This window comes from Phascolarctos cinereus, unplaced genomic scaffold (genome assembly GCF_003287225.1).
Source record: "Phascolarctos cinereus isolate Bilbo 61053 unplaced genomic scaffold, phaCin_HiC Scaffold_2;HRSCAF=192, whole genome shotgun sequence".
NCBI classification, from domain to species: domain Eukaryota; kingdom Metazoa; phylum Chordata; class Mammalia; order Diprotodontia; family Phascolarctidae; genus Phascolarctos; species Phascolarctos cinereus.
The window spans coordinates 329,091,997-329,117,220 of record NW_027555625.1 but is presented as its reverse complement, the minus strand read 5'-3'; the positions used below and the strand labels follow the sequence as shown (position 1 = coordinate 329,117,220).

The following is a 25,224-nucleotide window of genomic DNA, read 5'->3' as shown; positions in this document are numbered from 1 at the left end:
GGCGGGGAGCACGGTCCCTTTAAGTGCCTGCCATGCCCGCCCCTGGGCCCACCGCCCCGGTCCGCGGCCCCGGCCCCAAGTCCGGAGCTACCGCACCGGCGTTGGCTCTGCAGGGCCGGAGGCGGCCCCGGCCCCGCGCCCCCCTCCTCGTCCCCTTCCCCCTCCCCTCCCCTCCCCTCCCTTCCCTTCCTCCCCGGGCTCGGAGGGAGGCGCGCGCGCGGGCTCGAGCCAGCGGTGCTCCCCCGCCCTCCCCTCCAGCCCCCGCCCCAGCGGCGGCGCCCGGCCCGGGGCCAGCTGCAGCCGCCACCCGCCCTCCGCCGCCGTCGCGCGCGCCCCGGGCCCCGGCCCCCGGCCCAGAGAAGCGCCGCCTGCTTCGTCCTCCTCGTTCTCCTCCTCCTCCGCGCCGGGCCCGGGACATGCGGCCTCGCCTCCCCCCGCCGCCGCCGCCGCCGCCGCCGCCGCCGCCGAGGAGCCCGAGCCGGGGGAGATGAGGCTCCGCCATGGCACCTTCCTGACGCTGCTGCTCGGCTGCCTGTGCGCCTTCCTCTCGCTCTCCTGGTACGCGGCGCTCAGCGGCCAGAAAGGTAAGGGACGAGGCAGGCGCCCACCTGCCGCCCCGCCGTGCCCGCCTGCACGGGCGGCCCTCCTTGACTGGCACCGCTGCCCCGGCTCTGCCCAGGCACCCCGTTGCTGCGCGCAGGGCGCGCGCCTCTGGGGTCCCGCAGCCCCTGCCCTGGACAGGGGGTAGGGACGAAACTACGCGGGCGGACCCTCCCTCCGCTCTGCATCCTCTTCCTCGCTGGCACCCGGGCGAAGGCAGAAGGGGTCGTTTCTTTCACAGGGCGCACGAAGATTTGGCTGGGTAGGGGGCCTGGAGCGCCCTGGGGCTCGGCCCATCCTCCCCCTCCTTAGGCCGTAGGGGAGGCGTTCTCTAAAAGGTACTGCCTAGGTCGGGGGCCACCTGGCTGGGGTCAGGAAGCCCAGCCTGTCTCCCAGCGTCCCTCCGGCCAGGGCTAGCCTTCGCATGTCCTAGCTTGGCACGTTCCCTGGGTGGCCACAGACTCCCCGATCCTTTTCCTCTGCCCCGGCTCTGTCCTTAAGGCAAACCCTTGTTTCTTTAGGGTCTGTATGGGGCCCTTGCCAGGGCTGAGGCAAGAGCTGTGGGAGGCTGAGAAGAGCCGAGGGAGGTGGCTCTGAACAGTGGCTCATCTATATCCAATTTGCCTGTAAATGCCCTTAGGCAACCCTTCTCCCTTTTGCCTCTTCTGGATTACCCTTAGCTTCCTTCCAAGCACAACTCACCTGGTGGGAAAGAGGCGGGATACCTTGCGATTGATTGTACCACTTGTCTCCCCCCTCACCCCAACGACCAGGGCCAGAAAGGTGGGTCATTTGCCCTCAACATTTCCACCTCCCCCACTTCCTCCCCCCAAAAGCAAAAACCGTAGGATTTCTCTACTGTTCTTCCAGGTGATCCCTAGGGCTAGCCTGGCTTCTGCTCTGACTGTACTCTGTGCTTCCTCCCCTTTTTTCAAGGGTACTTGGAGGGCACCTCTTTGTCTCTCTGCCCTCCTTCAAGGCTAGCTCCTGAGGACCAGTTCTGGTATTAGAGGTGTAAAGGGCAAGCACCTGGAAAGCTAGATCTTTGGGACAAGATTACTCTGGATCAGCCATGACTTAATAGTAAAGATCCTACCTACTTGTTCTGTCTTTCATTTCTTTTATGCCAGGACAGCCCTGAGGTAGAGAACTTAACCTGAGTCCCGGTTCCCCCAGCTCACTGCTTCCACCCCAGTCAACTTCCCTCTGCCCATTCTCCACTCTCTTCAGGCTGGTGGCTGAGGAAGAGTCTGTGGGACTCATTACCCAGCCCTGTTCCCCTCCTCTTGGCCCCCCTTCCCCATGTTTATGTCTTTTTGTCTCACCCCTCCCCTGAGGGGGTGTGGGAAATATCTGCTGGAGTGTGTGTGGGGGGAGTCCTTTGGGAATCAACATGGCCGCTGATTCAAGGGTTAAGTTCTTCCATCTGGCTGATTCCTGCTAGGGGCCATTGGGCCATCTATCCTGGGAGGAGCTTCAAAGGGATCCCAGGACCCACTTTCCCTTTTTCTAAACACTGTCTTCAGAGCCTTTCCCTTTGGTAAGTCTGAGGTTGTTACATCAAGGGGCAGGGACTTACTTTCTTCTCCTGTCTCTGATCAGTATCCTGGCCCTGAACTTGAAGATATGCTTATAGAGGAATCTCTAAGCTATCAGACAACTAAGGCATGGCACTCTACTAAGGGCATCACTGGGCAAAGATTATCCCTTGACCAGCCATCTTGTACATTTTTAAATGGCCCATTATTGACCCTCTTAGGAAGGATCCCATAGCATTACTGACCTTCTGGTCTGCTTACCTGCCCTATCTCTTCAGAGCCATCCTTCTCAGCTGTCCCTCAGCTGTGATAATTTCTTTGGGCTGTCTTCTGGCCTTGAACATATTCTTAGACCTGGAGAGATACAATACTATAGTGGATTGGCCTCTGGTCTTAAAATCAGGAAGACCTGGGTTTACATCCCTTCTTACTAGACACATTAGCTGTGTGATCCTAGAGAAGTCACCTTATGTCTCTGGGCCTCTGTTTCCTTATCTGTAAAATGAAGAGGATGGACCTCCAAGGTCCCTAAGCCTCTTCTAAATCTATGATCCTATGATCTGGTACTCTGGCACTTTATTTGATGATATTTAGAATTGTAGAGAGTCTGTGTGGCATAGATGATAGGGCTCATCTTGGAATCAGTAGGACCTGGAGTCAAGTCCTGCCTCTGACCTATGCAAGCAGCTAAACTTCTCAGAGTCATCCTCCTCACCTCTCTTAAGGTTATAAAGTTAAAGATGAGTAACAGATCTGCTTCAGTAGAGGGAAGGGAATACACTGTATCTCCTGCCATTGCAAAATCCCAGGTTCACACCAAAGGTATATAGGAGTGTATTTCCAAACCTTAGTATAAGATGTAGGCTCAGAAATGTGCCTCCACCCCACCCCCCATCCCCCAGAGTACTGAGTGATCCACACTCTTATGCTTTCCTCTTTGTAGACACTGGCAGGAATTGGAGCACTGCCTGGGCTCTGGGCTGTAGCCAGGGTTTTTGTAGGGTGGGGGCATTTAGTGTGTGGCTCTTGGGGGTTTTTTTGGGGGGTGGGGGGCAGTGGTGAACTGGCCTCCTTTTCAGCCTATAAGATCTCCCTGGCAATAACCTGTAGGGCATATTTTCTCATTCTCCTTGAGCCAGGAGGAAGCTCCGTGGGTCATTCTGAGGCCTCAGGTTTTTCCCCTCTCTCAGGTCTTCGCTTAGCCTGTGTTGATTTCTACCAGGTCAGAAGACAGCTTGGAGGAGAGGTCTATGATGTAGTTTGTTTCCTGTATCTCTATGCCAGCCCCAAAGAGGCCCTTGTGAGGGGCTAAACTCAGGGGCTACCTCCTCTAAGAACCCTTCCTTGACTCTTCCCTCCCCCTAAAATGAAATCTCCTTAAATGTGTACTGATGTTTTTCCTGACCTTCTCTTTGGGGCTTAATATCTTTATTTGTGTACATATTCTTCTTCCTATTCTATTGTACACTCGAAAGCAGGCTCTATCTCTCTGGTGCCTAGTACCGTGTCCTTTATGTAACAATAGGTCATGGGCTCATAGGATTTAGAACTGGAAGCAACCTTACACATCATTCTATCCTTCCATTCCAGTTCTGCCCCCTCCCCCCATTTTAAGGATGAGGAAACTGAGGACCAAGAAAAGAAAAGTGACATGCCCACAATCACAGCAGTATTACCTGGCAGAATGAAGAAGCTCTTCAGACTCTAAACATAGTGTTTTTATTATTCCTAGATTTTCCAGTCAATCTAATTTGTTTATTTACTTGAATCTGGAGGGTACTGTGGCCATGGGGGTTGTGAAGAGATCACTCTGTGACTGAGCCATACCAGGGTCCCCTCCCCTTCCCTACTCCCCAGCTTGGACTATGGGGATTATCTAGTCATCCTCTGTTGAGGTGGGGGAGAGGTAGCTGTGATTGTCCCAGAGTGTGTAGAAATTGCATTTTACCTGCTCACAGCTTAGTAACTGTTTGCCCAATGAATGAATTTCTATGAAGAGTTTTCCCTTTATTTCTCTGACCCCGCCCAGAGCTCAGCCTGGCCTGGCCTCACCCCAACCGGCTCTGCCTGTGTTATGTAAAACAGCACTTGATCCCTAATCAGATCTTCCACATCCCTCCCACACTCTCTCTCTCTCTCTCTTCCCCCCCCCCCCATTCTGCCTCTCTGGGACTGTCCCAGGAGAGCAGGGGAAAGAAAAGGACAAACCCAACTTCTGGGGCAGTGGAGAGTGGCTTTCTACTCATGGATCTGGCTGTATATGGGCTCAAGTGTGCCAGTGTCATACATGGGCCAGCCTGGGTGTCCAAGAGAAAGGTGCCCCTGCCAGGGAGAGGGGGGAGTTTGGGGCCTTGGGGTTGGCTCTGGTTTTCGGCTGGGGCCTTAGATTAGGGGTGGGGGTGGGGTGGGAGGGAAGGCAAGCCAGGGAAAGAGTTTCCTCATCTATCACACTGGTTGGGGGTGGGACCATGTGGAATTTGGGGATGAGGGAGAGGCCTGGTACTTAGTAGTGGTGGGCAAGAGGATCTCCCACCCTCAGCCCACCTAACCTCCGGATGAGGCTGAAGGGCCTTCCTCTGCTTTCACTCCTGTCACTAACTAGGGAGGAAGGACAGCTGGTGTCGGGGGAAGAGAACTCTGAATTTGGGAGTCAGGAGAACTGGTTTTAGGCCCTGGCTGTGTGACTTAATGAACATATTTCCTGAGCACTTCCCAAGCTTACTGTGCTGTGGGAGAGATAGAGTTGAACAACACTCATTTACTACTCTCTCTGACTCTGGAAAACAAGACATTTGCCCGAAATCCCCATCCTACCTTGTGTTGCAGGAAATGGGGAGGGGACTGAACCTGGGATTTCTTTGGAATAGGCACCTCCCTCTCCCCATGCAGGTCAGCACCTGCTCTGCAGTGTCTGGTCTCAGAGAGAGCATGAGAGTTGAGGTGTCTTGCCCAGGGGCAAAAGCCAGTGTATTTAAGACTTGAACCCAGGTCTTCTTGCCTCGGATGTCAGTCAGCTCTTTATCTAGTACGGCCAGAATGCCTCTCTATTGAAGGACATGCCAAATTTAAATACTTCAGGAATGCCAAATTTCATCAGTGGAGGCACTCCTTTTACTCATGTGGATGTCCTGACCCCTGTTTATTCCATGTGAGAGAATATGGCCAGAGGGGTCAAGTTTAGTCCACAAGCATTTATTCTTTGACCTGTGATCTCTGGATTGGGGCTGTAGTGTTCCTTGACGTTTTCATTTTGGAGTCCCTTTTAGGAGGTGACTTGGATTCTCTTTGCACTTTGCCCTAACAGTATTTATTAAGCACTAACGGTTTATTGGGCACTGTGATAAGCACCCGGGATACAAAGAAAGGCAAAAGACATTCTCTTCCCTCAAGGGGCTCACAGTCTACTAGGGGAGACAAAACACAAGCAACTTTGTGCAAACAGGATATATACAGAGTAAATTGGAAGTGATCACTGAAGGAAGGCATTAGCATTAAGGATGTTTGGGAAAACCTTGGAGAAGCTGAGATTTTGGCTGTCATCACCTTTCAGCCATCTCTGATGAACATTTCCAAACTTAGCAAAGCTAAAAAGAATGTAAATCCTTTGAGCAAAGAGGGGTGTTTCATTTTTGCCTTAGTCTCTCCAGTGCCAAGCACAGTCCCTGGCCGGTACATGGTAGGAACTTAATAAATGCTTGTTGAATGAATGAAAGGGCTTTCAGTCCATTCCAGGGCCCAACTCAAGACTTTTACAGCTTTGGCACTTCTGGAGCTTGCTTTGTTTTGCCATAGCCTGGGGGTCATTGTTATCACAGAAAACCATCAGCCTCAGGGGATTACAGATGAGGAAGTTCCATTTAGGGGAGAAAGCCAGAGTCACAACTGTCATCTGGGCCTTAGCTTCCTCATCTGTAAAAGAGAGCCTAGGCTAGATCTGAGTTCCCTCCACTAATCTAGTCAGGGCTTCCCATACACAGTCTCCCTTAGACTGATGCTTTATTAGCTGCAGGCAGAGGCTTTCCTCCGCCTGCCATGCTTGGACATTGCTTTGGTGAACTTCAGCCTGAGGTTGATTCCAGGGTGGGTGAGGAAACCACAGGTCCTGTGTATCCCCCAGACTTGGACTAGGGCCCCTTTCTACCCTCCCTCCCTTCCTTCCTGCAGGAAGTGACATTTTACTGTCTAAGCCAGGGAAGCAAAAATCCAGCCTCTTTAGATTCAAAGAGAGTAAACTCCAAAAAGCAAGTCATTTCCCTTCTTTAGCCAGTTGCCCCTACATAATGATCTGGCAAGAAATGCATTTTGAAGTTTTCAGATTCCATTCCCCCCCCCCCAAAGGCTGGGGCTACCTTATCTTCTTTCCCCTTAGGCACCCCGTAGATTGATTTAGGTAGGGCCTATCCAGAGATAGGGCAAGACCAAATAATGTCTTTCTAGTCCCTAAAGCTTATGTAGGGGCTCTGAATCCTACAGTGAAAAACACTGAGTAAAAGCCAGCCATACTTTGAGCTCTGGAGGGTTCTTCCGAGTCAGTCCCCTGCAGTGGTTCCAACCAATTATGGGATCAGATTGGGGGTGGGGGGTGGGGTAGGAGGTACCTTATTCTCTAGCCATTTGCTGGTGCATTTGGAGCAGGAAAGCATCTGGTTAGAAAACCAGACTGAAAGTTTCCCAGACCACTTGCTTAGACAGAAGAATGTCTCTACCCTGGAACTGCCAGGATTGGGATCTCCAAGCTCGTAGGTGGGAGAAGTAATTTGCTTTTAGCTTCTCCTCATGATTCTGTGTGTCCCAAGGAAAGGTTTTTTTTAAGGGAGGTAGGGAACCTAGTTTGAGCAGGTTATAGAAAGTTGAGTTCTCCTCCTGTCCAGTCTACTCCAAGGAGGAGATCATATAAGATATTCTTCTTCCACCCAGAGATACTCACCTACAGGGGCCATCCTTGGTTTTGAGGGCACATCACCAGGGCATGGCCCCAAGGCCTTCTGCCATTTAACCACTCTGTAGCAGGACTCTAGGAAGGAGCTGTAAGGGACAGTAAGAAGAGTGGGCAAAATTTGGGTTCCTTAAGGTAGGGCAAACACCTGACCTACCTTAACCCTGCCCAGTGATACAGACATGAAAGCAAGGATGAAATTAACTCAATTCACCCAACATTTATTAAGCTCATGCTGTGTCTAAAGGTTGGGCCTAGGTGTTAGCCAGGGGGAAGAAGGATTTTGTGTATCTATAGGGCTGAAACTTGTCCAGTTTTGCTGAATGATGTAATACTTATCAATTAAGGTTGAAAAGACAGGTCAGACTATGGAGGGCCTTGAATGCTAGTCAGAGAAGTTTGGATTTTAGTTGGTGGTCAGTAGGGAGCTATTGAAGATTCCTGAGTGATAGAGTGATAGTTAGTTCCCTCAACAAGCTTGAACAGATTCATATGTATGGAAGATTGGTATGATGGTGTTGTGAAGAACAGAGTGGGGGTGAGGGAAGAGCAGAGGTGGAAAGGCTTCTTTTTTAGAGGCTATTGAAATAATCCATGTGGGTGATAATGGAGGTCTCTACCAGGCCTTTCAGTGTACCAACTGTACATCAAAATACAGCTAAATATTAAAAAAAAAAAGCTTACAAACCCTACTGCCCAGGTTAAGTCATTGCAGTGGGGATGTGGAAGGCAGTGTGACTGATGTTGGAGATGGGGTTAGGGAAAGCATCCAATCCAAGAGGTCTGTAATAAGAGGACCCTAGGGGGCAGTGTTTTGAGGGTGCTTCATATAGTGGCATGGATTGGTAGAGCACCGAAAGGTGAGAGTAGTGGTCACTTCAGGGAGAAAGTGTGCCCTCCCTACATCGGCTTCCTGACACAGAGCTCCGGTTGCTCCAGGCCTGTTAGAGTCAGAAATACCGAATTCAAGAGGAAGAACAAGTTTGGGGGAAAGATGATGAGCTCTGCTTTGCCCATGGAATTTGAGGTGCCAATGGGACATTCAGGTTGTGGGGCGGAACTTAGATCTGGGTGAAGCTCAGAAGAGAGATCAGGGCTAAAAGATCAGAAAAGGTTGGGAGGCATCTCCATAGAGGTGCTGGTTGAAGTTGTGGGAATGAGTAGAGATTGTCAAAGGAGAGATACAGGACAGGACCATCCTTGGAGAACTAAGGTTCATTAAGGGCTTGGGAAGAAGATGAGACAGAAGATAGGACATAGGAAGGGAACCAGGGAAGTGTGGCCTCTGAAGCCAAGGGAGGAGAGAATAGCCTGTAGGAGGAGGTGGATATCAGAGAAGGCAGAAAGGTCAAGGAGAGTGAGGATTCCAAAAAAAGGCCATTGAATTTGGCCATTAGTCAACAGTGATCTTATTGAGAGCAATTTCAGCAAAGTGCTGAGGACAGAAGCCAGATTGTAAAGGGTTGAGGAGAAAGTGAGTATTTAGAGCACACAATGGGTGTGGGTAGCTTTTTAAAAAATGTTCTATTGATATATTTTCCTTTTAAAAAAATATCGCTATCAATTTCAGAGAACCTTCCCCTACAACAAAATACAGTTAAGCAAAACAGCAGTCCCTGCTCTCAAGCAACTCACAGTCCCCTGTTAGAGACAACATGCAAACAATCCCGTACAGAGAAGACTAATGCAGGATAAATGGGGGGCGGAGTGACTAAGGAGGAAGTCATGAAGATTAAGGAGGCCTAGAAAAGGCCTCTTGCAGAAGAGAAGACTTTAACTGAAAGTTGAAGGAAGCCAGGGAAAGGAGGAGGAGGAGATGAGGAAGGAGGGAATTCTAGGCGTGGGGGACAGCCAGTGAAAACTAGGGGAGCGTCCTGAGCGAGGCACACGGCAAGGAGTCTGGCGTCTTTGGATCATAGAGTATGTGGAGAGGAGCGTGGTTTAAGAAGACTGGAAGAGAACAAAAGAGTGGGTCATGGAGGGCTTTGAAAGCCAAACAGAAGATTTTTTTATATTTTATATTTGTCCTAGAGGTAGTAGGGAGCCACTGAACTTATTGAATGGGAAGGAGGTTAGTGTGATATGGTGAGACTTGCTATTTAGTAAGATTGATTTGACAGCTGAATAAGGATGGATTTAGGTGGGGAAAGACCTGAGGCAGGTGGGAGGTGGGGAGGGCCTGCATACACTAGGGTGGTTGCAGTGTCAGAGGAGAAAAGGGGGCATATATGAAAGGTGTGAAGATAGAAATGCCAGGACTCAGCAGCTCATTGGATATAAGGGGTGAGAGAGTGAAGAGTTGAGGATCATACCTAGTATCATCATGTCCTGGTGATGGGGAGGATGCTGGTACCCTCTGCAGCATTAGGAAAGTTAGGAAGAGCAGAGAGTTTAGTGGGAAAAATAATGAGTTCAGTTTGGACATGTTGAGTTGCAGATGTCTGTGGAACATCTAGTTTGAGATGGCCAATAGGCAGCTGGAGATACAAGACTAGAGGTCTCAGGAGAGCCATCTGTATAAAGATGATAACTGAAACCAGGTGAAATAGTATAGAGGGAGAAGAGAAGAGAAGAGGACCCAGGACAGAGTCCTGTGGGACACCCAGGGCTATCCGATTGACCTGGATAAAGATCCAGCAAAAAAGACTTGAGAAGGAGGGGTCAGATGGGCAAGAGAAGGACGAAGAGAGAACAATGTCACAAACACCTGGAGGAAATCAAAGATCAAAGAGAAAATGATGATTGGTCGTGTCAGAGACTACAGAGAGGTCAAGAAGGTTTGAGAAAAAGCCATTAGATTTGGCAACTGAGATCGATAGTAACTTTGGAGAGAGCAGTTTTAGTTGAATAATGAGGTCAGAGGACAGACTGCAAAGAGTTAGGGAGAGAGTGAGAGGAATGGAAGTGGAAGCACCCGTAGTAGATGGCAGTCCCAAGGAGCTCAGCCACAAAAGGGAGGAGGAACGGGGGACGGTAGCTGGAAGGATAGATGGATCAAGTGAGGGGTTTTTGAAGAGGTTTGTAGGCAATAGAGAAACAGCCGGTATGCTGGGAATCACTGAAGATTAGTGAGAGAGTAGGAAAGTTAGAGGGGGCAATGGGCTGGAGAAGGTGGGTGCCCAGTCAGGGCTGGGAGAAATGTTTTGGCATGTGTGGGACCATTCCCTCTATCTTTGACCTGCTTGGGGCGTATGCCAAGAGTGATATCTGTGGGTCAATGGATTTGAATAATTTATTCACTTTTCTAGCCTGGTTCCAAATTGTTTTCCAGAACAGTTGGACCGCTTTGCAGTTCCACCAATGGAGTTTGAGTGTGCTGGTCTTCCCACAGGTCCTCCAACATTAACTGTTTCTGTGTTCCCAGTTAGCTAGAGGAAAAGTGAAACCTTACAAGTTATCTTAACTTGCATTTCTGTTATTATTGGTGATTTGGAACATTTTTCATTTGGTTTTTGCCTAGTTTGCATTTCTTTTTGAAAAGAATTTGTTCCTCATGATAATAGCAGCATACGTATAGTTTTCAGGTTTGCAAAGAGCCTTTACTTACATGTCCCATTTGAGCCTCACAACAACCCTTTGGGGGAGGTAGCACAGGTATTATTATCCCCATTTTACTGATGAGGAAATGGAGGTCCAGCTAGGATAAGTGACTTGCTCAGGGTCACTGAGAGAGGTGGGATTTGAATTCTGGGTTTCCTACTATAGTTCTAGCACCAAATCAACTATTTTATGATGCCTCTAAGGGAAGGGAAAGTAATAATCATTTATCAGGTGCCTACTATGTGCCATGTATTATGATAAATGCTTTTTGCAAATATAATCTCATTTGATCCTCACAACAACTGAGTAAAGTAGCTGCTACTGTTATCTCCATTTTACAGTTAAGGAAACTGAGGCAAACAGGTTAAGTGATTTGCATTAAATCTAAAAACATAGGATTGTAAATTTAGAACTAGGTCGTGGAGGTTGGAGCAGCAAAGCGACACAGTGGATAAAGCACTGGTCCTGAAGTCAGGAAGACTTGAGTTCAAATGTGGCCTCAGGTACTTACTAACTGTGTCCCTAAGCAAGTCACTTAGCCCTTTCTGCCTCAGTTTCCCTATCTTTAAAATGAACTGGAGAAGGGAATGGCAAACCACTCTAGTATCTTTGCCAAGAAAACTCCAAATGGGGTCACGAGGAAGAGTTGGACAGGACTGAAAAATGACTGAACAACAACAACAACACGGAGGCCAACCCCCTCATTTTACAGGTGAGGAAACTGAGTTCCCAGAGACGGTAAGTGCTGGTTCTGAGTCTAACAGGGAGTAAGGAGAAAAGCCAGCACTCAAAGCTTGGCCTTGGCTCCAAATCCAGCATACATTTCCCACTTCACCTTCATTAGACCACTTACTTTTCTGTAGTTGAGGATGTCTTTTGGTTGTAAGCATCTTTTCCCAAAATAATGGAGATGAAAATGAGTGGAGAGATGAGGTGGTACCTAGTTGGGATAGAAGAGTCAAGGGAAGGCTTTTGGAGACTCTAGTGTGTTGTAAGCACATGAGAATAAGATAGGAGAAAGAAATTGAAGAAAGAGAGAGAGAGTTGATTGTTGGGGCTAGGCCCTGAAGAAAGCAGAAGGGACCAGGATCCCTACCAAGGAAGGGCCTGGGCAGCAAGATCATTCTTGGCAAAGAGTAGGATACCCCTTTCCTCTGAGTAGAAAGTAAGGAGGAGAGAGTGGGTGAGGACTATGAGAATATTTGAGGAATGAAGGAGGGAGGATGACAGAGCTCATGTGGGATGGGTTCAGTGTCCTCGAGAAGTATGCTTAAATCATCTGCTTCAAGCATGGGGGTGGGAATGTGGTTAGGGGCTGGGGGAGAGCACTGAAGGTTTAGGTTAGCTGATAAGGCATTGAGTATCCAAATATTCATAGGTAATAAACTAAAGATGCAGAAACGTCTGGCCTCCTCAGCAGCTTTAGGGTTCCAGACTCTGCTTTGATCCCCCTGGGAGAAGGGGGTCAGGGAGCCAAAGCTGGATGTCTGGAGACATGGCTCAGGAGAAGGAAAAATACTTGCTTGTTTTTAGAGGAAACTTGGGGACCTCTTTTCTCCAAGAAGTGAAAGAGGCTGAAAAGATAACTAAGATCTCTAGGCACTTTGGAATAATTATTCCATCCATTTAACAGACCTGGGGAGATGTTAAGTGGGAGAGGGATTAGGTTTGTCCTCCTTGGTATTGTGTGGTTGGAATCCTGCAGCCTTGTAATGTCCAAAGAATCCAATTTGCTGGTGACCCAAGAGTAGGCTATGTCATATTTGTGGTTATGGTCTTTACAAAAGAAATAGTGTAAAAGACAGGAAATGTCTAGTTAGAAAAAGAGGTGTTCTCTCTACTTCTTTGCAGAGGTAGGCATCTAAAGGTTTGGGTTACACTCTCTCTCTCTCTCTCTCTATATATATATATATATTTTTGTGCCCTGGACTCCTACAGTCTGATGAAGTCTATGGACCCCTTCTCTGAATAATATTTTAAAATGCATACAATAAAAATACATAGGATTACAAAGGAAACATTGAAATATAGTTAAGCATATGTGTGTGCATATACATATGTGTGTATATATAATATACAAATTTACAGATTCCCTCCAAGAACTCCTACTTTTCATAATATCAGATTTTTTCTATTTGTTGGTGAATTTTATTGAATTTTTTTCCCTCTCTTCTTTATCCTTTGTTATTGGGCATGACTCTTTAAGTGGTGAAAGGATACATTAGGAAAAGCAGGTGATACAAAAAGAAAAGATATCAATAAAAATTATTTATTTTTTTAAATTAGAATTGGGCAATTAGAAGCCAACTTGCCCAATTCTAATTTTTAATGAATTGTTTTCTTCTATTAGATTTTGTACCTCCTTTTCCATTTGACCCATTTTACTTTTTAAGGAGTTCTTCTCAGTGAGTTTTTGTATTTCCATTTCCATTTGGCCAGTTTTGCTTTTTAAGGAGTTGTTTTCTTCAGTGTACTTTTTTTCCAGTTGGCCATTTTTTTTAATTGTATTTTTTAAAGACTTGTTTTCTACAGTTAATTTTTGTCCTTCCTTTTCCAAGCTATTGACTCTCTCTTGCATACCTCTCATTTCTTTTCCCAATTTTTCTTCTACCTCTCTTATTTGACTTTTAAAATCCTTCTTGAGCTCTTCCAAGAAGCCTTTTTGGGCTTCAGACCAGTTCATATTGCCTTTTGAGGTTTCAGATGTGGGTTTATTGACAATGTTGTCCTCTTCAGAATTTCTGTCTTGATCTTCCCTGTCCCCATAATAAGAATCTATGGTCATTGTACGTTTCTTTTTGCTTATGGTGTTTGCTTATTTCCTGACTTTTAAAAAAATTGAGCTCTCCTACTGGAGAGCAGGGGGCACTGACCCAAGCTTCTTGTGCTGGGAGTCTAGGGCCTGGTCACTGGCTTTGTGTGCTGGGTCCTCAGATGCTGGCAGTTGGAGACTGTTGGGTTCTGGCAGCTTACCTGGTGTTGGGCTGGAATCAGCAACACTGAAGCCCTGGGGGTAGGGGTGGGGAGTCTGGCCCCTGGAGGTTGCCTGCTCAGGTGGGCCTTGTGCTCCTTTCTTTGGCTCCTGCTCACCCGGGCCTTGCACAGAGATGTTTTGCTGCTGCAATATGTTTCTCAGCCTGGAGCTTTACCTCTTGGGGTTGCGCTCCCAGAGTTTTGCTGAGGCACTGGGAGACTTGGCTGCCGAGAATACAGTTGTTTTCTGAGCCGGGTTCCACTGATTTCCCTGCCTGTACTGAGGCAGGTGCTGGTGTTGGTGCTGGTGCTTGCCTGCTCTACCACTTAGGGTTCAGGATCTCCCCCTTGTATGCTGAGGTGGGCTTTTTGCTAGCTTGCTGGAATGCCTCTGGTTCTTTACTGCTCCCCTTCCACTAGTATGAGAGGGGTCTTTCCTGTTAATCCCCAAAGCTTCCTGGGCCACCAGACTGCTGCGCCCCATCTTTCTGCTGGTTCACCTATTCCAGGTTTTTTCCTGGGGTGGTATTTTCTGGGCTTTCAGAGGTCAATAAGGGAGGGTGAGAGTGACTTACTTCTTACTCTGCCCTCTTGGCTCCCCGAAGCAAAACCTCATAAAAATTTATTTTTAAAAAAAGAAAAGGAGGTAGGCCAGACAGTCATGTGGCAGGAGTTAAGGAATACAGCCTAGGGCTGCCCTGGTACTCTGCAAATGTCAAAAGACTTAGAAGTTGGGTAGCTCTCTAGGAGAGAATCTATGGGAGAACATAGACAATACTTACTCAGGCTCCTAGGGAGGCAGTGTGGTATTGTTGAAGGCACAGGCTCTGAGTTCTTTTTTTCTTTTTTTTTTGCTTTTAGGCAGTTGGGGTTAAGTGACTTGCCCAGGGTCACACAGCTAGTAAGTGTCAAGTGTTTGGTCTGAGGCCGGATTTGAACTCAGGTCCTCCTGACTTCAGGGCCTGTGCTCTATCCACTGTGCCACCTAGCTGCCCCAAATGAGTCTCAAATTAGGTTTTTTTTATTTCTAGGCAATTGGAGTTAAGTGACTTTTCCCAAGGTCACACAGCTAGTAAGTGGCAAATGTTTGGTCTGAGGCTGGATTTGAACTCAGGCCCTCCTGACTTCAGGGCTGGTGCTCTATCCACTGTGACACTTAGCTGTCCCAGGCTCTGAGTTCTGATGCTACCTCTGACACTCTCTGTGTGATCTTAACCTCTCTGGGCTCTGTGTCCTCATCTGTATATGGAGAGAGTTGGCCTCCACCAGTAGTTCTTAACCTTTTTTGGGTGATGGACCCTTTTGGCACTCTGGGATGTTTTTAAATGAATAAAATAAAATACACAAGATTACAAAGGAAACCAGTTATACTGAAATAACAGCTATTAAAATGTTTTTTAAAAAGTTCACAGCCTCTAGGTTAAAAATCCCTACACTATCTCTGTGGTTCTTTTCAATTCTGGATCCATGATCTTAAGATACTTCTGAGCAACAGTGGCCCCAAAGATGAGATGAGAAAATGCACAGGAGTACTCCCTTCCCTCCCCCCCCTTTTTTTGTCTGAGATTGGGGAGTGACTATTAATGTGAAAAGTATGTACTGTCAGACTCAGCTGATATATTCATTTTGCTGAGCTGTTCCCCCCCCCTTTTTAAAATTCTTTGTTCCTCTTTAATCTTAGTGCGATCTCTCTGAGACTTAACCTGTTTTTTTCTGTCTCTGGGTTGTTTATACATAGTCTGTTTGCATGTTGTATCCACCATTAGACTGTGAACTCTTTAGGGCAGGGACTTTTTCTCTTTCTTTGTTTTTCCAGTGCTTAGTAACAATGCCTGGCATATAGTAGGCACTTAATAACTGCTAGTTGACTGACTGATAGTTATCAGGGATTAGGAGAGGGATACTAGTTAGTATGATGAAGATGATATAAAAACAAAACATATGAATGAATTTTTTTTTTAAAGGATCACTTGGGGGCAGCTAGGTGGCAGAGTGGATAGAGCTCTGGCCTTGGACTTAGGAGGACCTGATTTCAAATGTGACCTCAGACACTTGACACTTACTAGCCGTGTGACCCTGGGCAAGTCACTTAACCCTGATTGCCTCACCAAAAAGAAAGCAAAAAAAAAAAAACCACCTGTATTAGAAGGTGGAGATGAATGTGGTCTGCACCAGGGAAGGGAATGCCCGCAACAATCATTTCCCGAAAGTCAGAATATTCATTGATTCATTGAAGGGCTGTTTTGTGGAAGGACTGGGTTTGTTCTGCCTGATCCAGAGGGTAGCCCAGAGCAGTAAGTTGAAATAGGAGAGAAGCAGATTTAAGCTTATTGTAAGGAAAGACTTTCCCACCAGAAGAGCAAGAGAGGTCAGGATGTGATTACAGGCTGCCTCAGGGGGTTTCTGGAGGAGAGGAACATTGTAGAATGTAAATGAACCAACTGTTGATGATAGGGTAGAGGAAATCTTGGTAGGTTCAGGTAGGACTGAGTAGCCTTCTTGGTGCCTTCTAACCTGGAGATTCTGGGAGATTAATCCAATGTTGAGTGTCTCCAGCGTAGTGCCTTATATGTAATAGGTACTCAGTAAGAATCCAGTGAATGAATGAATGAATGAATCCCTATGATAAATGGCAGCTCTTATTATCCATGAAGCTTATTGGTGACCAGTTGTGGTCAGGCCCCCACATCTCTACCCTCATTTTTCTATTCTTGATACCCAGAAATTGAATAAAATCAGTAGGAAGTCTGTTCTGCAGCCTGAGATGGTGCCAATTCCTTGGCTTGACTCCATGTCACATGTTTGTAGGGCTCTTTGGGACATCACTCATGTAATCCTAATGGCCTTGAGTTAGCCTTACAAGCTGTTAAGAGGGAGCCTAGGGTGGTCAGGAAGGACTTTCATAGAGGAAGTGGGATTTCAGTTAGGCTTTAAAGTTTGGGTATTATTTAGTCATTTCAGTTGTGTCCTGCTCTGTGACCGCATTTGGGGTTTTCTTGGCAAAGATACTGGAGTGGTTTGCCATTTCCTTCTCCAGCTCATTTTTATAGATGAGGAAACTGAGGCAAACAGGGTGAAGTGACTTGCCCAGGGTCACACAGCTAGTTAGTGTCTGAGACCAGATCTGAACTCAGGTCTTCCTGACTCCAGGCCCAGAGCTGTATCCACTTCCCTATCCAGCTGCCCTGTTGAAGTATAGGTAGGATTTGAATAGTCAGAGGTGGAGTGCAGTGTTACAGAGGAAAGACTAAGTGGACCTGGGTCAGATCCTGCCTCTGATGCTTACCTGTATGACCTCAATTGAGGCCCTTAAGAAAGGGACTTTGGGGGGCAGCTAGGTGGCACAGTGGATAGAGATCCTGCTTTGGAGCCAGGAGGACCTGAGTTCAAATGTGACCTCAGACACAAAACACTTACTAGCTGTGTGACCCTAGGCAAGTCATTTAACCCCAATTGCCTCACCAAAAAACAAAAAAGAAAGGGGCTTTGGACTAGATAGCCTCCTGAAGTCCATTCCAGCTCTAAGGCTGTTATCCTAAAATCTTTTTAGAGTGAGCATGAGTGAAAGAAAAGATTATTACAGGCAAAACGTGTGGAGGTAGGAAGTGTAGCATCCTGGGGGCTGCTGAGCTGTTCAGAAATGGTAGATTATAGGTGATGGGCAGAATAAGACTAAAAAGGTAGGTTGGACCACATTATGACACAGGCTGCTCCTCCCTTGCCTCAAATCCTGGGCTAAGCAGGTTCTGTTATCCCGTAGGCTGTAGAGTATTGGAGAGCCCATAGGAGCTTTGTTAGTGGTCCTTCCTGCTGATGGCAGGCTAGAGGGAGTGGAGGAGGGAGGGACTGGTGGCGGGATACTCCAGTGGCCCAGGAAAGACTGACGTGGACTGAGTTGGACTGAGGTTCTAATGGCTCCCATCTCCCAGTTACTGCCACCTGACTAATTTGATTTTTCCCCTACTGAGTCAAGCTCATTTGCATTCTTATAAAGAACACTGATCACCACCTCCAGAATTGAAACTTTGTTTGGGAACTAATTGCAAAGTGATTGTTTTGAAAGCAAGTGGGAGCTGGAGAGATGATTTTTAATGAGGATGCTGATGAGCCTCTGTTGTCCAGGGAGGGGTTTGGGGAGGGGGGTGGGGTGCGCTGTTCTATGGACGTTGAAATTCCAGGAACACAATTTGTTTCCTCGATCAGCTCTCCTGTCTAGAGGGAGAGAGAATTTTTGTTTTTGAGATTATGGTTATTTTATTTTTAAGTTGTGAGGCATCTAGATGGCACGGTGGATAGAGCACTGTGCTTGGAGTCAGGAAGACTCATCTTCCTGAGTTCAAATGTGGCCTCAGACACTTACAAGCTGTGTGACCCTGGGCAAGTCACTTAACTGTTTGCCTTAGTTTCTCATCTGTAAAATGGGCTGGAGAAGGAAATGGCAAACCACTCCAGTATCTTTGCCAGGAAAACCTCAAGTGGGGTCACGAAGAGTTGGATACGACTAAAAAGATTCAACACACACATTTTTAAGTTGTCCTGACGATGCCTTTTGTATTTTATGCCACACTCATTTCCCAATATACACCCTCCCTTCTAACTAAATCAACCTACAAAATCAGCTGATGCCACATGTGCCATTCCATTCTTGTGGCCCCCACCTCTCTCCTCGGAGAAGCTGTGTATGTATTTCGTCATCTGTTCCCTGGGATCAAATCTGGTTATTGCAGTTGACTGAGTTCAGCTGCTCCTGCCTATTGTTTTCATATATTTTATTGAAGTCATTTTGTCTCTTGTTCTGTTGGTTCTGCTTACTTCACCATGGGTCACTTCACCCCAGGCTTGGAATTCGGGGGTGAATTCCCCTACTTTTTCTGTGGGCCAACCCACGCAACCCCAGGAGCTCTGGTTAGAAGTACCCTTGAATGGCCGAGCCTAGACAGACAGGTGCTGCGAGTAGGCATGGGGGTGTGCCAAGAGATGGATGCTACAGTCTGCAAACATTCCTCCTCTGGGATGAGTCAGGAAAGCAGAAAGCTAGGCCCTGCCTCCCAGCTCTGACAGAACACATTTGTTTCTAGCTCTAGTCTGTCCTTCCCTTTGCCCTCTCCAGAGTCAGAGGCTACGGTGCTCAGGCAGACCCTGTAGACAGAACATGAATATCTCCCCACTTCCCAGGGCCAAGATTTGGAGAACCTGTCAGTCTGAGGCTCCAAACTTGTGTTTTTTGGAAAATAATCAAGCACTAGTCCCAGTGGGGGAGCATGGCCTGTAGCCTCTGTGGACAGGAGACCACATGGCTGAGGCCTTTCCTGTTGGATCCGGGGACAAGTGAGGGTAAGAGTGGCCTTGGCATCAGGAGGCCCTGAGATCTTCTTGGGTTTTCTGGATCCTTTGCCCATGAAATTGGCCCTTCAGTCTGATGGGGACCAAAATGAAGGGATGGAGAGATGGCTTCTGCAGTTGTTTTCCACTTCTGTCTGTGATCCTGTTATCATCAGGCAGGTTGCAGAACAGCCTTCGATACAGGACTTCATGGGATTTCAGATCCGATCTTCCCTTGGAGAAGTCATCTGCATGGCTAGCATGTACTACCCTCTCTCTCCCTGACTCCCCTATAATTTCCCAGAGTTGAGTGGATAAACGCTACCACAGTACTCACCCAGCCTGAGCAGGGTCTGGTTTCACAGCTGTAAAGGACACCACTGGACTAGGGCTGACACTGGTCACAGGTGGTGTCTGGTATCCAAGAGCCTGGGTGTCCAGTGTCCACAAGGACGCCAGGGAAGTAGTGAGGCCATTTGGTCTGCTAAGCCAAGAGCTGGGGCCACCCTGGCCTGGTCAATAGAAGTCTCTGCTTCTGGGGACTTGGAGATGGAGCTCTTTGTCCTTGTATGACTGTTCTGTGCCCTCATTCACAAGTCAGCATTAGACCCTAAGGCAAAACCTTGCCCAGTTCCCTGGTACGCTGTGTGTGGGAGGTGGAGAAAGGGGACAGGCCAAGAATCCTATGACTAATGCCCAGGGCCTTTTTGATGCTGTAGGAGGCTCATTGAATTGTGAGAGGACAGGCATTTTGTACTGAGGACCAACCCTCTTCTCCCTCCCTCCCTCCATCCTTCCTTCTCCAAATGAAAAACACTTTGGCATTCATTCTTCTCTCTTGCTGCCTCTATCCTCAGGCCATATGTAGGGACAATGGCTGGCCAGTGTTCACCTTCTAAGGGTAGCCCCAAGTAGAGGGCCGCCCTACCACATCCTCCCTCAGCTGGGCCGATCCTGATGCTGGCCCAAGTGCAGCTCCATTTCCTCTGTATTCAGTTATGAAAATAGAGCTCATGGCCCACGATGTGTCAGAATTAATCATAGTTCATATTTACATATCAATTTCAGGTTTGAAAAGCTTTTTATATTTTGTTCTCTCACTGGATTGTCACAAAAACCCTGTGAGATAGATGCTAGCTAGTATTCCCGTTTTATAGAGGAGGATACTAAGGCTTGGAGAATTTAAGTGACTTCCCTGGGATTGCAAAGGTTGTGTCTGAGGCAGGCGTCCCAGCCAGGTTGTCCTTATTCCAAATTTAGCACTCTGTCCACTGTGAGTCAGTCGGTCTACAAGCATTTATTAAGTACTTACTAATTTCCCTTTTTAATTAACAGTAGCAGGAAGCTAGCATTTATAAAGTACTCTCCAGGTTTTGCCAAATATTTTACAAATATCTAAATTTTATCATCTCCACAACTGTGGGAGGTAGTTGCTATTATCAACTCCATTTTACAGATGGGGAAACTGAAATAAAGTGTTACTAAGTGACTTGCCCAAGGGCACACAGCTAGCAAGAATCTAAGGCTGGATTTGAACTCAAGTCTTCCTGACTTCCAGGTGGAGCACTATATCTGCTGCACCACCTAGTTGCATTTGAGGCATTGGGGATACAAAGACATAATAGAAAGTTCAAGGAGTTTCTGTTCTATCGGAAGAAGCTATGTCATGCTACCTGTCCATCAGTAAGCTGTGGTTTCTTCCTGCTAAGTGAGGTCTGGTCTATAGCCCAGAAGGATAGAGGGGACAGAGGTTGGGCTTGGGGAGTTTTCTGGGTGGCCAAAGGAAGTGTGTGGCTTCTGCAGGAGAAGCCTTGATATAGAAAGGGGATTTTTGCCCCTTACTCACTGTGGGTGAGTTAGGAGCCCGGAGTTGTGTGGACTTTTCTGTGGATTCAGACAGTACTGAATCTTCTACATTCTCTTGCCCCCCTTTTCTCTCCCCATCCTACTCTCCTGGCAGCGGCAGCCGTTTGGATTTAGGCTGTGGCCAGTATTTCAGTCCTGCTCACAAGGGGATTGAGGAGGAGATATATATGCATATGTATGCATGTATGGCTAGGGATGCTGCCCTGTGACTGATCAAACCAATGGCTGGCCTCCAAAAAAGCCTCAGTTTTCCCATCTTCTTTCCAGGAGACAGAGGATAAAGATAATTCTGATTGAGATCAAGAAACAGCTAGCAATCAGCTTAGGGTATCTGGGCCATGAGTGAAACCCACTAATGGGATGGAAAAGGCTCCAGATAATGATCTCAGCGGCTCAGCTGGCTCAAGCCACATACAGGTCTAGCCTAGACGTAGCCTTCCTGTGTGGGAAATATTAAAGCTGTCTGACTGTCCCTGGTGGGTTCTTTTTTCCCTGAGTCTTCTTGGCTCTGTCCATCAGTGCTTGTCTGGGGCCCAGTACTCAATGATCTGTCCTGGGGATAGGAGGAAGGAGATGTATAAGAGAATGTTTTTCTGGGCCCATCAAATAGGAGCGTTCACTGAAAGAAACCGCAGAAAAACAACCTGAGGGTGGTAGCATCTCGGGATCCTGGGCTGGGAAGGGCCTTTTCCCAGAGGTCTTGGGTTTTGTCTTCCTGGGTCGGTGGTACCTAATTAGTGGATATTCATCCAGGGAGGGAGGCTGAGTATTAATTAGGTAAGGGGCCAGGGAAGGGCGTTTCTCCAGCACAGACTTCACACCCTTTTCACACTTTGGAGTTTCTACCCTGCCTAGCCCTCCTAGTGTGCAGAACCTCTGGCTAAAGAAATGGACCCTTTGTTAACACTGATCCTCAGTCCTCAGTCATAAAGGACACTGGCCTTCAGGCTTCATCTGAAACTTCAGATAACAATTCATAGACTCTAGGAGTTCAAAGAGAGTCCAGAGATTCTGAAGTCTTCCTTCCCTACCCAGGACTGTAATAGCCTCCCTGAAGGGAGGCTCTCAAGTCTGGAAGACTGTTCTAATCTGGTTATAGACAGTAGCTATGTGACCCTAGTCAAGTCACTTAACCCCTACCTGCCTCAGTTTCCTCACCTGTAAAATGAGGATGATAATAACACTTTTGGGGGGTTATTTCAAGGATCAGTGTTGTTATTGAGTTGTTTTTCACTTGTGTCTGACTCTTCATGACCCCATGTGGGGTTTTCTTGGCAAAGATACTGGAGTGGTTTGCTATTTCCTTCTTGAGACCGTTTTACAGATGAAGAAACTGAGGCAAATGGGGTTAAGTGATTTGCCCAGGGTCACACAGCTAGTCAGTGTCTGAGGCCAGATTTGAGGAGTCTTCCTGACTCCAGGCCTGGCACCTCTATCCACTGCACCACCTAGCTGCCCTTCTCAAGGATCAAATGAGATAATAATTGTGAAGTGCTTAGCACAGTGCCTGGCACATAGTAAGAGCCATATAAGTGTTAGTGATTGTTATTAACACCTGCCTTTCAAGGGAGCTCACTATCTCCAGAGGCCATCTATTTCATTGTTAGCTTGCAGGGTTAGAAAGTTGTTTTTTTTTTCTCATGTTGAGTTAGGAAACCACCCCCCCCCCTTTATTGGGCCTAATTCTGCTCATATGGAACAAGCCTAATCTTGATTTCTCATGATGATTCCTTAGATAGAAATTCTTGTTTTTCTGGCGATTTAATGTTCACAAAGCACATTCTCCTTGTAAAATCCTGTGAGAGTGGGTAGTAAGAGTATTATATCCATTTTGCTAATAAGAAAACTCTGGCTCTAATTGATTAGGTGATTTGGCCATAGTCACATAAGCTAGTTAGATTTGAACCCAGTGGGGCAGGTAGGTGGTGCAGTGGATAGAGCTCCAGCCTTGGAGTTAAGAGGACGTGAGTTCAAATCCACCCTCTTACACTTACTAGCTGTGTGGCTTTTGGGAAAGTCACAACCCTGATTGCCTCCAAAAAGCTAAAAATTTGAACCCAGTTCTCTCCTCTTTTCACCTTCTCCCTGCTCTCGGAGTGACTGCCATCATCCCCCGATCCTCAAGTCTCTCCTTCAGGCTGAGCATCCCCACTTCTTTAAATGAGTCCTGACCTTCCAGTACAGATGGCTTGGCTCTGAATCCATCACTACTGATTTCCCCTCCTTCACCCGTCAGACTGTTAAGTGCTGTTCTTAAAACGGGCTGCCCAGAACCAGATCCTGCCTAGCTCTAGTGCCATCTAGCCCACACCGCTCATTTTATAGATGAGGAAATCGAGGTGCTTGGGAAGAAGTGATTTGTTGGCTATGTGTGGTCACACAGGTAGAAGCGTCCCAGGTGGAGTTTGAACCCAGGCCTTTTGCAGTGTTCTTGTAACACCCTGGCCTGACCACAGTGGGTGAAGAAGACCCAGATGGTCTTCCCTTGCCTCAGTACTTAGTGCTAGCTTAGTGGCTAGCGCCTTCTGTTAGTGCAACCTAAGATCTCAGTGGTATTTTATTTGGGGGGATGGGGGGTGCATTGTACTGCTGACTCAGATTGAGCCTCTCTGTGGTGCCTTAAGCCCTTGTGTGTTTTCCCATATGGTAATAAAATCATAGTTTAGAGCTGGGAGGGACCTCAGAGGTTTTTAGTCCTGCCCTCTTAATTTTATTTACTTGGGGGAAGGGAGGTAGCTCAGTGGATAGAGGGCCAGGCCTGGAGTCAGGACGACTCATCTTCCTGAGTATAAATCTAGCCTCAGACACTTACTAGCTGTGTGACCCTGGGCAAGTCACTTAACCCTGTTTGTCTCGGTTTCTTAATCTGTAAAATGAGCTAGAGAAGGACATGGCAAACCACTTTAGTATCTTGGCCAAGAAAACTCCAAATGGGGTCACGAAGAATCTAACACAACTAAATCACAATTTGTTTTACAGATGACTAACCTAAGGCTCAGAAAAGTAGCTTGCCGGAGGGCACACAGATCAGATTTTGGTCACAGACAGATTTTGAACCCAGGCCCTCTGCCTAGCAGTGCTTTGTTCACTGGCTGTTATTGCACAGGAGAGATTACTGCTGGCTGAACTGGCCCCTTCATCCCCGGGGTCTGAGCTCGAATCACCCTCAGGAACCTGACTTGTGGAACCGGCTCCGCAAGGAAAGCAGCGTGACTGTGCAGAGTAGGAAAGCTCATTAGCCGGGTCTCAGCCTGGAGCCTGGCTCGGGCATCTCTGAGGAGAAAGTCTCTGGAGAGAAGCCCAGGCAAGAAGGGATGGGCTGGGGATAGAGAAAGGCCGGCCTCTTAACGGAACGTTTCTCCAAGGATGGATTTCTCCTGCTGCTCTTTGCTCTTTTCCCTAGGCTCTGTTTGAGAAGGCCTTAGGCTCTAGGGTGGGTGCCCGGATTTCAGAGAAAATTTCAATTCTGCTGCTGCCTCCCAGATGTGTCCCTCCCAGCCAGAGGCCTTCGAAGGGCCTAAACTGGAGAATGCCCTGGGGCAGGGTTTACAGCTGCTGTTCTGCAGAAGCCTGGTGATAAGCAGTGGGCTCCCTGGCCTCTGGCACAGGCTTTTGACTGGCTCGCTCTGCTGATTTATTGCCTCTCTTAAACTACTGGCCTCCATCTCCCCTCTCCATCCATGCTTTTGTACTGTCCGTCCGCCTGTCTGGAACGGACTCCCCCCTCACCTCCCCTTCTCAGAATCCCTTGTTTCCTGTAAAATTATCCTGGTGACACATGGAGCCTCTCCTGATTCCCCTACCTGCTAATGCTCTCTCCTGACGAAAATCCCTTGTGTTTATTTGGTATGTGTTTGTATAGTTAGCGTAGATATTATTATTTGTGTGTATTTATTTAGGTTTGTGTGGTCTCCATTGTTAGAATGTAATCTCTTTGAGGGCAGGGATTGTCTTTGCACCCCCAGCACCTGACACAGTGCTCAGCAAACAGTAGGTACTTAATAAATGCTTAATGGTCTACTGATTGACACTCAGACCAGATCCTGCCCTCTGAGTCAGGGAAGGCTTCTCTCTGAGGACAGGTGGGCCTTGGGCCTGGCCACAGAGATCTCCACATGCTTTTCCTTTTTCCTCACCTGTGATCCTAGGTGCCACCCCGCCCCCATTCCCTCTCTTCAGGGCTAGGAAAACATTTGGCACAGGCAGGTAGAGTGGAAAGGACACTTGTCTTAAACATGCATGATGCCTTTTAAGTCCTGGCCAATGTGACTTTTGACGTTTCATCTCTTTGAGCCCCACTTTCCTCATCTGTAAAGCAAGGATACTACTTACATGACTTTTCTCACCAGGGGTATTGAGGCAGAGAGCTTTCACAACTATAAAGTATGCTTTGTGTGAGAGAATATTATTATTATTAGTATTGTTATTATTATGTCAAATTTTGTTGAC

The 25,224-nt window shown here is 47.5% G+C and overlaps 1 protein-coding gene across 2 annotated transcripts in view; it reads left to right on the top strand.

Moving 5' to 3' along the window:
- Nucleotides 1-332: 332 nt before the first annotated feature.
- The window catches only part of MGAT4B (alpha-1,3-mannosyl-glycoprotein 4-beta-N-acetylglucosaminyltransferase B), a 58,870-nt gene continuing 33,978 nt past the window's right edge, over nt 333-25,224 (top strand). The window contains exon 1 of one of the 2 annotated variants that reach the window (XM_078150278.1): nt 333-584. In XM_078150278.1, coding sequence (XP_078006404.1) covers nt 488-584 — 97 coding nt within the window. In that variant the 5' untranslated portion in view covers nt 333-487. The remainder of the gene's footprint in view (nt 585-25,224) is intronic. The other variant, XM_020998734.2, reaches the window with a different exon arrangement.